Source organism: Hyperolius riggenbachi, chromosome 7 (assembly GCF_040937935.1).
Source record: "Hyperolius riggenbachi isolate aHypRig1 chromosome 7, aHypRig1.pri, whole genome shotgun sequence".
NCBI lineage: Eukaryota > Metazoa > Chordata > Amphibia > Anura > Hyperoliidae > Hyperolius > Hyperolius riggenbachi.
This window is the reverse complement of record NC_090652.1, coordinates 218,146,750-218,160,360: the sequence shown is the minus strand read 5'-3', so window position 1 is coordinate 218,160,360 and position 13,611 is coordinate 218,146,750. Positions and strand designations below refer to the sequence as shown.

General features: G+C 41.9%; 1 protein-coding gene across 3 annotated transcripts in view; it reads right to left on the bottom strand.

Moving 5' to 3' along the window:
• Window positions 1-13,611, bottom strand: part of LOC137524840 (potassium voltage-gated channel subfamily H member 8-like) — a 795,600-nt gene that overhangs the window by 300,422 nt on the left and 481,567 nt on the right. For all 3 annotated transcript variants that reach the window (XM_068245232.1, XM_068245233.1, XM_068245234.1), the window contains exon 3: window positions 11,168-11,302. In XM_068245232.1, coding sequence (XP_068101333.1) covers window positions 11,168-11,302 — 135 coding nt within the window. The remainder of the gene's footprint in view (window positions 1-11,167; window positions 11,303-13,611) is intronic.

Sequence of the window (13,611 nt, the reverse complement as noted above, 5' to 3'; positions counted from 1 at the left end):
TGTGTACCATTCTTTATTCATGGCTGTTTTTTTGGGGCAAAACTGTAGTGAGCCCACTCCCTTGGATGAGAAACAACCCCACACATGAATGGTCTCAGGATGCTTGACTGTTGGCATGACACAGGACTGATGGTAGCACTCACCTTTTCTTCTCCTGACAAGCCTTTTTCCAGATGCCCCAAACAATCGGAAAGGGGCTTCATTGGAGAATATGACTTTGCCCCGGTCCTCAGCAGTCCATTCACCATACTTTCTGCAGAAGATCAATCTGTCCCTGATGTTTTTTTGGGGAGAGAAGTGGCTTCTTTGCTGCCCTTCTTGACACCAGGTCATCTTCCAAAAGTCTTCGCCTCACTGTGCATGCAGATGCGCTCATACCTGGCTGCTGCCATTCCTGAGCAACCTCTGCTCAGGTTGCACACCGATCCCACAGCCGAATCCTCTTTAGGAGACGATTCTGGCGCTTGCTGGACTTTCTTGGACGCCCTGAAGCCTTCTTAACAAAAATTGAACCTCTTCCCTTGAAGTTCTTGATGATCCTATAAATTGTTGATTTAGATGCAATCTTAGTAACCACAATATCCTTGCCTGTGAAGCCATTTTCATGCAACGCAATGATGGCTGCATGTGTTTCTTTGCTGGTCACCATGGTTAACAATGGAAGCTCAATGATTTCAAGCATCACCCTCTTTTTAACATGTCAAGTCTGCCATTCTAACTCAATCAGCCTGACATAATGATCTCCAGCATTGTGCTCGTCAACATTCTCGCCTGAGTTAACAAGACGATTACTGAAATTATCTCAGCAGGTCCTTTAATGGCAGCAATGAAATGCAGTGGAAAGGGTTTTTTTTTATTCAGTTACTTTCCATGGCAAAGAAGGACTATGCAATTCATCTGAACACTCTTCATAGCATTCTGGGCTATATGCAAATTGCTATTATAAAAACGTAAGCACCAACTTTTCTAATTTCCAATATTTTTGACAGTCTCAAAACTTTTGGCCAGGACTGTACATGCGCTGCTCAGCAGTGCAATGTGTTATTGCACTACTGCATTCATTTTTTTGGCAAAGACTGGGATCAGCAGGGTAAAGCACGGCAGCGCAGATGGCATGCAATTGCGGGTGTTACATTCTGATCACACAGTCATCTGCACTTGGAGGTGTGAACAAGAACCTCCCTGCAACATGAATCCAAGTTAAAACATCAGGGTTTTATTAGGATTTCATAAATTGTAACAGATATTTTTATTCCAGAAAGGTTATCATGCTGTGGCTTTTGGAGCAAAAAGGAAGTTATGCGTTTAGATTAGTTCTAATTTAAATACTGATAAGTAGGGTCTTAAAATTGCCACCTGGGCTCCCAAATTCTGCCGTTGCCTGCCAGCAGGAACCAGGCATCCACCAGGAAATTTTGGGGTCTTGGTTACTTTAACTGCAGCAGACGGATAGAAACACAAATAAAAAAAACAAACACGTTTTTGTATCTGTATACCTTATGTACGGCAACATAAACCAAGTTTTTTTTCCCCTCAAACTGAAACTAAAATAAAGAAACTTGGTTGATGATGATTAGATTACATACGCTTTGGTTTAAGTGAGTCCTGCAGAGCTCCTGTCACAGCCAACCCCCTGCCGCTCATGCACATAAAGTGTGATGGGAGGAATCGCATACCTATTTGCTGCTGCTACCTCTGAAGTGACCTCTTTGCACTCTCCATTTAGCAGCCATATCCTCAGCTGTTCAGCTTCACTGTGGTCTTCACGTGTGATGACACATGACCATAGTGGGGCTGAGCAGCAGAGGTGCCAGAGTAAGTGGAGTCCCAGTGGGGAAGTTAATTATACAATTAATCTTGCTGCGTTCTGTACGTGTGCTCTGCAGGGTAAGGTGGACAAACAGGAGCATTATTACAGGAACGCTATACTAGAGTAAGCAGCACAATCATTGTGACACAAAATGGTAAAGTGAAATTTCACCCTTTGTTAAAGAACATGGCTATATTTATATCTGTGTTACATAAGTCATTCTGTAATTACATGCTTTTAAAAATTATCGTTCCATTTTAGTTTGCAGCAAGCTGTGCATGTTGTAATTTACCTGGAGCTTAAAATAGATATAAAATAGTTTGAAATTTGTACTTTCTAGTTCTCTCTGTAAATTACAAACTCTCCAATGTCCCAGAAACTCCTCTCATCCTGCATGTGTAATTAGTTGCATAGAGAAGGTAGCTTTGCAATTATAGGGGAATATTACAAGAGCTAATCAGAAAACGTACACATTCAGATCTCACTTTGCTGGCAGGACAGCTGAATTATGCAGGTAGCAAATCTGAAATACTGTTTGAAAAGTCCATTGTAATCTCAACTGAAGGAATTCCTTTTCAAACAAGAGTTAAATATCACTATTCAGGCTTCCTCAACTGGGGTGCCCTGAAACCCCAGGGTTCCTTGACGTCTTTGCAAGGATTCCCTGGGATTTTTCACCTCCTGTGACAGTGGCAGTACCTCTTTGGCTCCTTTTTCTCCTCTTCACTAATTCTATACTTGCCCCAAATGTGATAGAGGTGGGGATGGGGTATACTAGAGAACACTATAATAGGAGGTACTGTATGAAGAAGCACTAAAATTGGAAGTAAGAATAACAGGGAGCATATTAATAAAAAATCAATAGAATAGGGAGGCATTTTAACAAGTGGCATCATTAGAGATGGCCCAAACCGTTCGCCGGTGATCATCGGCTGTGCACCCATTCACCAGCCAGCGAACACCTGGCACGTCTGATCTGCCCCCCATACATCATCATGAAGACAAAAATTGACCTCTCACCCCAAAGTCAGCAGACACATAGCAGTCAATCAAGTATTGCTCCCTCCTGGACCACACCCACCCTATAAAAATGCCTGCACAGCAGCCATTTTCCAGTCTGCCTATGTGCTGTTAGGGAGATCTGTGCTGTGCAGAGCTTGCTGACAGGGATAGTGGTAGTCTGTGTTCTGTGCAGTTTCTTGCTGCAACAACAGAAGTGATCACCCTATAGCCCTTGTAAGGGTTATTTTTTTGTTTTTCTTGCTATTGTGATATTGCTGTTCTGTGTGTCCAATGTCCAGTGCACTTGAGCTGTTGCATAACAGGTGTGCACTGCAGAGCTCCTAGTGCTACAGTACCTTGCCCCATAATACTTTTAAGGGCTGGGGTTTTTCTTTATTTTTCTTGCTATTGTTATGTTGTTCCGTTGGTCCAGTGTCCAGGGCACTTGAATTGTTTCAATCAGGTGTGCATTGCAGTGCGCCTAGTGCTACAGTACCTTCCCCAATAGCCCTTTTAAGGGCTGTTTTTCTTGCTATTGTTATATTGCTGTTCTGGTGTCCATTGTCCAGAGCACTTGAGCTGTTGTTTTAGAAAGGTGAGCAGTGCTGCTGGTGCTACAGTACTTTACCCAATAGCCATTTTAAGGGCTGTTTTTTCCCTTGCTGTCTGTCACACGACCAAAGTGAAGTATCAATTATTAAAAATAAATAAAACACCAGTAGAAACCACTACTGTACTGTCATTTAGTATTCACTACTGCAGTGTATAAAGCCTGACTGTCAGGGCCCTATATTTTGTGGTGATTATAGCATACACACCTGAACAGAGTGTAGTGTCACTCATTAAATGTTAAATTAAATTACATTATCCTACAAATTTAGGAATGTAGTGTAATTTCTGCCCTTTAGAGATTAAAACACGACCCTGCGTAAACTACGTAATTTTTCATGGAACTTTTGCCCTGGATCCTCCTTCGGCATGCCTCTGTCCGGGTGTTTAACCACTTTACCACCGCGCGTACGGATTTCTCCGCCCCTTTTTCCATCCTTTCACCCCCAGGGACGGAGAAATCCGTACTTTGCGCATTCCCGCTCGTAAACACGCCGCCCGCCGCTAGTAAACACGCCGCCGCCCGCTCGCCCAGAGATCAACGAACGGGAAAATCCATTCCCGTTCGTTGATCTAAGCCCCGCAATGATCTGCTGCCGCTCGGCTGAGCGGCGCGATCATTGTGAAAAAATAAAGTCCCAGCCTCTTTCTACTTCCTGCAAGCGTCCTTCCGGACGCTTGCAGGTCGCATGAAACAAATTGGTAATGTTGCCATCTTGTGGCCAAATAGTAAAACTACACCCTAACCATTTTTTACACACAAATAAACTTGTTTTACACAAAAAATTAACTCCTTACCTCCCACACTCCCCAATATTTTTTTTTTTGTAATTAAAAAAAAAAAAATTACAATAAAAAACACATAAATAGTTACCTTAGGGACTGAACTTTTTAAATATTTATGTCAAGAGGGTATAACACTGTTACTTTATAAACTATGGGCTTGTAATTAGGGATGGACGCAAAACTGAAAAAAATGCACCTTTATTTCCAACTAAAATATTGGCGGCAAACATTGTGATAGGGACATAATTTAAACGGTTTTATAACCGGGATAAATAGGCATATACATTTAATGGGTTTTAATTACAGTAGCATGCATTATTTAAAAACTATAAAGGCCGAAAACTGAAAAATAATAAATTTTTTCCCACATTTTTTCCTATTTTCCCATTAAAGGACATTTAGAATAAAATTATTCTTGGCATAATGTCCTACCTAAAGAAAGCCTAATTGGTGGCGAAAAAAACAAGATATAGTTTATTTCATTGCGATAAGTAATGATAAAATTATAGACGAATGAATGGAAGGAGCGCTGAAAGGTGAAAATTGCTCTGGTGGTCAGGGGGTAAAACCCCTCAGTTGGGAAGTGGTTAAAGAACTTTTCCATCTGTTTTGTGGCCAGAAACAGTCCCTATAGGTTTTAATATTTGGACAAGGAAGATTGTATCTTTAGTGGGCAGCATAAGTCATACACCAGTCATGTAATTTAGAGCAGATGAACGGTCAGAGGTCTGGACATATTGTGACAGCTTTGTATTATGCTATATCTGTTTTTAGATCATGTTTGTGCTTTATTCACCGGACAAGGCATACAGTTTCATCCGTCTACAAATTAATTTTGCACTCTAGCAAATATGAGCTGGACAAAGTGCAGCCCCACTGTGAGCAGGCGCTTTGTATAAAAGAGGATCATCCTGCCATGGCGGATGAGCTAACCAGGGAATTGGACTGCACAATGACAAAAACAGGCTGAGACATTTACACGTGTGTTTTATGAAAGAACAAGTAACTGCCAAGAGGATTTACTGCACTCATATCTATGTGTCTTGTCATCTTATGAATTGGGATTTTCTTCTGAGTATTTTCCATGGAAGCGTTATCTCTACAGCTAGAGCAGGAAATAGACTTCTTCAGTTATACGGATGATCTCGGCACCATCTTAAGCATTCAGGAAAGCTTCGCTAGGGAGTCAGGAGTTACTAATCAGATTACAGAACACGCCAGGTAGAGCAACGTTTTCCACTGCACGTCTATTTTTAATGACACTATTGTATTTTTCCATTCTGTAGCTGATTCCTCCTATTCACTGCAGGCATCTTAATGTATTATTCGTGCAATCATAACTTTATACGGATCTCTGCTCCAGTATCCCTGTTGTTGAAAACCTCACTTTACAGTGTACCTAAGATGAAAGACATCTCAGGTACCATACTTACTTGGGACTCCCTTAAAGAGAAACTCCCACCAAGAATTGAACTTAATCCCAATCAGTAGCTGATACCCTCTTTTACATGAGAAATCTATTCATTTTCACAAACAGACCATCAGGGGGTGCTGTATGACTGATATTGTGGTAAAACCCCTCCCACAAGAAGCTCTGAGTACCGAGGTACTTCTGGCAGTTTCCTGTCTGTGAACCTTGTTGCCTTGTGGGAAATAGCTGTTTACAGCTGTTTCCAACTGCCAAAAACAGCATACAGCAGCTACATCACTTGCCAGCAACAAATTGTCACCATGTAATAAATGTCGGAATATAAATCAGGGATTTAAAAGATTTTACAATGGGCAAACACTGACTAAATCATTTATACATAATTATTGTAAAAATGAAGCACTTTTTTACTACATTATTTTCACTGGAGTTCCTCTTTAAGCCCCCTTGAGGCCGCCCGGTCCCTCGCCGTTTCCCTGGGTGGTTCCTGTCCCCTGTAGCATGGCCCAGTAGCCAGGCCGAGTCGCGCTTCATTGCACATGTGAGGCTTGGCCAAGCTTGCTCCCCTACCATGCTCCCATGGCTGGAAACGTTCTGTGCTTGCGCAGTACTACTGCGCAGGCATAGAATGCCACCAGCGATGGGAGCGCGTCGCGGGAGCGCATGCTTCTAGGCATGGTCAACGAATCACGACTTGGCTAACATACCAGGCTGTACTGCAGGGGACTGGACCCACCCGGGGAGACGGCGAGGGATACAGCACCCTCAAGGGGGCTTAAGGGAGCCACAGGTAAGTATTGAACCTGAGATGTCTCATCTAAGGTTCACTTTAAGGCTTGATTTACATATAAAAAGGTGTTCAGTCCTATCCTGTCAGTTTGGTATGTGTTTCTATGGGTGTGTTCACACATGAAAGCTGTACATTTCAAGTCAGGTAAAACTGATAGAAAACTGATGCAAAACTGACAGGACAGGACAGGACTGGACCGTAAATGTACAGATTTGTGGGTGAGCCAAGCCTTAGGTTCTGTTCTCATTTGTGCTGAACCATGTGTGGCCAGCGAGAGCTGATGGTCCACTGTGGTCCGGCTGTAGCCCGGGGCAGATGCGTTACCACCATATGCTACATGGGGGAATGTATCCGTCTGTCTGGGATTATCGCAGACTGCGCAGAAGTGCGGCCTGCTTATTGCATCCGATCCCGCAGATCCGTTGCAGCGTGACAAGTGTGAACGGCTCCTATTTACAAAATAGGAGCCGTTCACTGTGAAGCGGAGAAATAACAAAAAATGTCCGTACCTCCGCTTAAAGCGGATCCGAGATGAAAAACTAACTATAACAAGTAACTTGTCTATATATCTTATCTAAAGTTTAGATCATTTACACAGCCTATCTAGCTGCAAACAGCTTCAAACGTGTATGGTTATTTATTCCTGTGATACAATGATGGCACCCATGTTCTGTTTATTACATTGTCACAGGCTAAGGGCTGGAGATGCTATCAGCTTGCCTGTGTGTCAATTCAGTCTCCTCTCCTCCTCCCTCCTCCCCTCTGCCTCTGAAATCAATAGCTAGTAACCTTCTCCTCCTCATGCCCAGACTGAGCTCCCATAAGCCCTTGCTACAGTGCCAAGGCACTGTGAAAAGCTGTGGGCGAGGCTTGTTTAGTTTATAGAGAATTAGAGTATTAAAACAAAATAAAAAAAGTATTTGCCTTGAGGAATGCCCTATAAACTATATGAAAGGAACACAATTATGCAATGAGTAAAAGTTTATCTCGGATCCACTTTAAGTGGGAACAAAGCTTATTGATAGATTACATTTATGTGTAGTTTGTATGCAACAATATTACTTTTTTATGCTATTCCACTGACACGTTCCACAGCAACCAGGCTAACCTACTTTCAGAACACAAAATTAATTAACATTTATTGTTAAAGGCATACAATTGCAAACAGAGAATTGGTTAAATTGCTTTCTGTTCTGAGTTTAATCAGTCAAGAATAGCAACCATTTACACACACTGAAATAATTTATAATCCTGTTTAAACCGTAGTAATAATGCATGAACGGGAAGAGGGAAAGCATTCACCAAATATAATTAGAATTACTTAACAATAAGACATAATGGAGGAAGAAGTAGAGCATTAGGAAACTTGCCTCTGGTGAACTAAATTACCTGAAAGCATTTAAAACACTGAAGTAGGTGCAGGAAAAATGAAGACTGGAGAGATTAATGCTCAATATAATTCAGAAGACAGTGTGGCTGGCAATAGAATTACATATGTTTTTGTTCATTCAGTGATCTGTATGCTAAAAGATTTCTTTGTATCCAATACATGTATTTTCTGCATAACCTGGGAACAAGATATTTCCTTTCTCTGCTTAGTTCTACATGTAAATAAACACAATCATGCGCTCTACCTTGATTGACATTTAAAATCAATCAAGGACTGTTTTTTTTAGCCATTGGCCTTTTTCTATTGCACCAACAGCTAAAAGCAAGCATAAGAATAGGTATGTTGGCTAATCATAATCACCACTGTATTGCCCGCTATCAGACATTCCTCTCTGATCTTTATGGATCCTCTATGATGTTTAGGGAGTGTCAGTGAAGATTAGGACCCCCCCCCCCCCCCAAAAAAAATAGTTTTAAGCCCCATCTACACCATACAATTTTTTGTCCGATTTGATTCGATTCATTGATTCGATTCAATTCAATCTAACATGTCCAATCGGGATTCAATTCAATTTGCCATTGCAAAACAATGGCAAATTGAATTGAATCCAATCCCGAACAGACATGTCGGATTGAATGAAATCGGATCAATGGATCAAATCATATCGGACAAAAAATTGTATGGTGTAGATAGATGGGGCTTAAGATTTGTACAAATGGCCTACAACCTTTGGAGCCTAATGTTGAGGAACCGCATCGGTGAGTGCATAGACCAAAAGTCAAAGGCAAACTCAAAGATACTTTTCCTGGTGTTCCAAGTAATCAGTAACCCACCCGAATAAATGGACTAGTGGGAATCGCCTACAAGCAAGGGTTTAACTAAAGGGGAGCAGTTCCTGCAAACACAGGGGGCCCAAAGCTGTAAGGGGGCCCCAACTACTACTTTATTTCCTCTGATCAAGATTAGGTGTTTTTGTAGCTATACAAAAACACCTGATCTGGCTACACAAAAACACCTTCACCTTCACTGAGGAAGGGCTACACCCGAAACGTTGTGTGCCTCTGTTTGCTCTGGTTTCTGTCAATACAGTGATTGAACAAGCCTTCTGAGTGCGGTCTCTGTGTTTGTTTTCTGGCATTGGCGGAGCACAGGAGTGGTGTACCTGTGGGAGACCAGCACCGGCACTCAGTTCCAGGAGTCCTGGGCTGATACAAGGGTGTGGCGGTGTGAATTCTCAAGTTCACCTTCACTTCACTGGTGTGAAGGTTACAATGTCCAAACTTGTTTTATGACCCTTGCAAGATACTCCCCCCAAGCTGTGAAGTTCACCATGGGGAGGTAAGGGAAAAAGTGTGAACATTGGGGGGCTTCATCAAAGTTTTGCTGGGGGAGGGCATGATTTGAGGGCATGATTTACAAGATATTTAAGGATGTCTTTGCCACAGCTCTCTTTTCTCTAGTGTGACTCAGTACAGTGGTCTAGCACTAACAACTGTAATGGTAGAAAGGTTGGAGATGATGCACTCCAAATGGCATAGCCTGTACAATCATTGGGTGCTCAAACCGTGGCTTCTGGATAAACCCATCACAAAAGAAAGTTATGGGCAAGCACTTCCACTATCAAAGAAGAAATATTTATTTTTGCTGCTCAATACATATCTGACATTTTGGGGCAACAAAGGATCCCTTTATCAAGGTAGGCAAAGCAAGAAGATGTGCACAGGGAGGAATTAAGGGCATATTGATATTGGAAGCAATAAAAACGTTTAATTTATAATTTAATTATAATTTAATCTAAGATTTAACTTTGACCCCTTTTAGATAGAGAGGGCTATTTTCCATTGCTGCGTGTGCTTCCTCCCTTGATCACGCTGCGCTGGAATCGTACTAGCAGCAAAATCCACTGGTCACCATTTGTGCCGTAGTTGTCGGGAACAGAGTGGGATCGCAATGGGAATCGCGGAAGCCCACTATTGCATTTGGTAAAAAAAAATTGCACACTAGTGGGAAATGAGCACCGCAATTTGCGATGATCGTAAAACAGCTGCGATCTGCTTTTTGAAGCCGATTGCAGCTAGTGGAAAAGGGGCCGGAGTCAAAATGATCCCCTTGACCTATTTACCTGGGACAGACAACTGGTGGTATCCTCATTATTAAAAGGGACTCCAAGATTCCATAATAAGCCTTTCAGGACTTACCATCACGTGTGAGAAAGTTTTACCCTCTAAATATTACATTTAATGTACTAACTGAATCAGATATAAAGAACTCAGGTTGAGAAGGAATAATAAGGCTGTGTTCCCACTTGTGTCAGACCGCCATGGTCCGGCTGTAGCCGGGGCAGATGTGCTCCCCCATATGCTATATGGGGAATGCATCCGACTGCCCAGGATTATCGCGGACTGCACAGAAGTGTGGCCTGCTTACTGCAGATCCGTTGCAGTGTGACAAGTGTGAATGGCTCCTACTTATAAAAGTTCCAGAGCCTCAATCTGGTGATCTTGGTACACTACTTGCATGCTTATTTTGGAGATTTCACCTTAAAGTGATACTTAAGCCTACAAAAATAATGAGTTTTACTCACCTGGGGCTTCCCTCAGCCCCCTGCAGCTGATCGGTGCCCTCGCCGTATCCCTCCGATCCTCCTGTCCCCGCCGGCGGCTACTTCCGGTTTCGCCGTCACTAGCCATTAGACTGGGAACGCAAGTGATTCTTCGCGTTCCCAGCCCCAATATCGCCCCCCATACTGCTATTGCGGCAAGGAAGGCCGCAATAGCAGCATAGGGGGAGATGTTGTGGCTGATAACGCGAAGAATCACTCGTGTTCCCAGCCCGACGGACGGTGATGGCGAAACCAGAAGTAGCCGCCGGCGGGTCCAGGAGCATCAGAGCGACTCTACGTGGGCACCGATCAGCTGCAGGGAGCTGAGCGAAGCCCCAGGTGAGTAAAACTCATTTTTTTGTAGGCTTAAGGTTCACTTTAAAGGACTCTTACCAAAGGTAGAAACAAAAAAAAATCCTCTGAAAATACATGTTTCTGCTGCATGAGAGAAGTGATGGGCAGGTGACTAGTGAGTTACAGTCCTAGACGTTATGAGTAAATAAAATGAAGAGAGGACAAACTACAGAGAAAAAAGTAGGGTGCTGAGAGGATGAGGAACTGGAAAATTCTCCAGCCACAAAGCATGCTGATCAGTATACACATTCACAACATTCTACATATGTGAAAAACACAGCAATGTCCACCTCACGTGCCATCCTACAGCAATAATAGCCTATCACTTCATAACCGGTATTGTTACAGCATGGATACAGAGCCACAAAAATGCAACAAGCACATTGGCGCCTCACCTGTGGGTTTCACATAGTCTGGCGACAAATTGCTCTTGGTGTCTGAGATGTCTTTATGAGAAGCCAAAAAGAGAACCACTTCACCCTTCTCATTCTTTATTGGAACTATATCTAGGAGACACCAGAATGAACCACCTGAAAAATAAAGCACAGGAGATTACAGATGAATCTTTCTTTGCATATGAGAGCACAACACATTTAATAAAGGTCACAACTCAGATCTAAGTTCATATGGTTGTAATGCTGTTCTAGTCATAGCAGTTTTATTAGTGTTCAGTATTGAGAAATGCAACATATAAAAACGGAAGTTCCACTAGTTTGGCTCTCAGTTTGTCTTTAAGTACAAGGATTAAAGCGGAATATAACCCAGCATATCATCTTTGCTCTAAAACATTATTTACAGCATATTATATGCAACCAGCATTTTTTTTTTTTACTAGACCAGCATTCGAAGGGTTACACACAGAGCTTGAAAGTTCAGTGCAGTGAAATGTGGACACATCCAAAGTTGTAGATTATGTTATCTTGTGTTTACTTAAATGTATCAAGTGAGGAATGTGACACATTCTCTGACTGTAGAGAAGCAGCTCGACACAGACAGAGAGTCAAAGTATGTCTGCCTTCAATACATAATTAATAAAACCAGTTGAATACATAATTAATAAAACAGTATTTAATAAATTAATAAATCAGTACAATACATAATTAATAAATCAGTACAATACATAATTAATAAAACTGGTTGAACTCGATGGACGTATGTCTTTTTTCAACCAAAGTAACTATGTAACTATGTAACTATGTAAGTTATTAATAAAATGCAAAGTCAGCTCACAAAGCAAAAAACTGTACTTTTGGGAACCTATAATTTCTAAATGAATAATAATACTTTTATCAAATATGATAACCGTATGGCATATAAAACGTAGGAAAACATGTTTTTATTGAATATTATGTCAGGGTTTTAAACTGCTTTAATGACAACCATTTTTCCATCTTACTTTGTTTATATGTGTATGCAAACATAAACATTCCCCACTGCTTCAGATGGAAACAGGTAAATAGGAGTGTCAAAGTTTGCTGCCTGTCAATGGATAAGTCAAGTGCTGAAATCAGTAACAAATTCCTCTCACTCTAGGCAGTGAATTACCTCTGCAGCTAGGGCGGAGTTTCTAGTTTGTCTCTCAGCAACTGTAATACTAACAGAGTACGGAGAAAGTTCTATATGAGCCTCCTATCACTTTTAGAAATTCTTAAGGTGGCCACTAACGGTCCGATTTCTAGCGAAAAATCATTTGAGCAATAAGATAATTCTGATCGGAAGAAAAATCGTTCACTACACCATCAACAAACCAATCTTTGCTTCCCATGTATCACACCCAACAAGAAAATCCAAATTTTGGTTTGACGGAAATCCAATCGGACGACTATTTTTATAATTGTTCGTAATTGATTATGCCCATCAACTGAGATTATTTATAACCAATCCAATCAGAATTTCTGATCGCTCCGTTAGTGACCACCTTTAGCTGGCTGCTGATTGAAATGGAAAGACAATTTTTAATAACAGTAAATGTCCAATGTTAGCCTATGTTTATGGCAATCTTATTTTTTTTAGTGAAGGTAGAATTCCCCTTTAATGGTTCACTGATGTATTCTCTGACGGTAGAATTCTACAATCTTAATTAGGAATTTTACTCTTTTACCTGAAGTTTGAACAGAGAAGAAATAGAATCATCACTTTACTGCCTGCACTTCATAATCCTCCTGGCCAGTGGCCACCAGTAGGGGTGTAACTACACATCAGGGGACCCCAGCAAAACTTTGATGGGACCCCCCCCCCCCCCATCTTCATTCCCGTTCCCATGCCTTCCCTTGGTGACCCTCACAGCTTGAGGGCCCCAGGGGCAAACCCAGGATTTTCAAGGGGGGATTCCTGAAAGGTTTCCCTCAGCCACACACTATACAGTACAATAATATGGTAGGGTATCATGCTGGGTACACACAATGCAATTTCCCCTCCGACTGACAGGATCTGACAATTATTTCCTAAATGTTTGTTTTGCTCCAGATCAAAAACTGGATCGATCAGGAGCAGTTTGGATGCAGATAATAATGAGGACAGCTGACATTGGTAATGAAGGGGAAAGTGAAAAAAAAGTGAAGTATTCACCCAGCAGGGCACAAGGCAGTGCTCATAACTGATTCTGTTAAGTTCTCCAGAGCTGCTTCATGCTCTGTGCACACACTGCTGCTCCATCCAAAGTCAACTGTAGGAGGGAAAGAAAGGGGGCGGTGCTGTGAGCTGCAAGATACCTGCAGATATTCTGGTGTCTCAACTTGTACCTGTCTCCAGACACTGCACCGGCACTGATCTGAGGGGGGATTCTGGGCAGCTGTAATCCCCCCCTGCGTTTGTCTATCATGCAAAAGTCATAAAACAA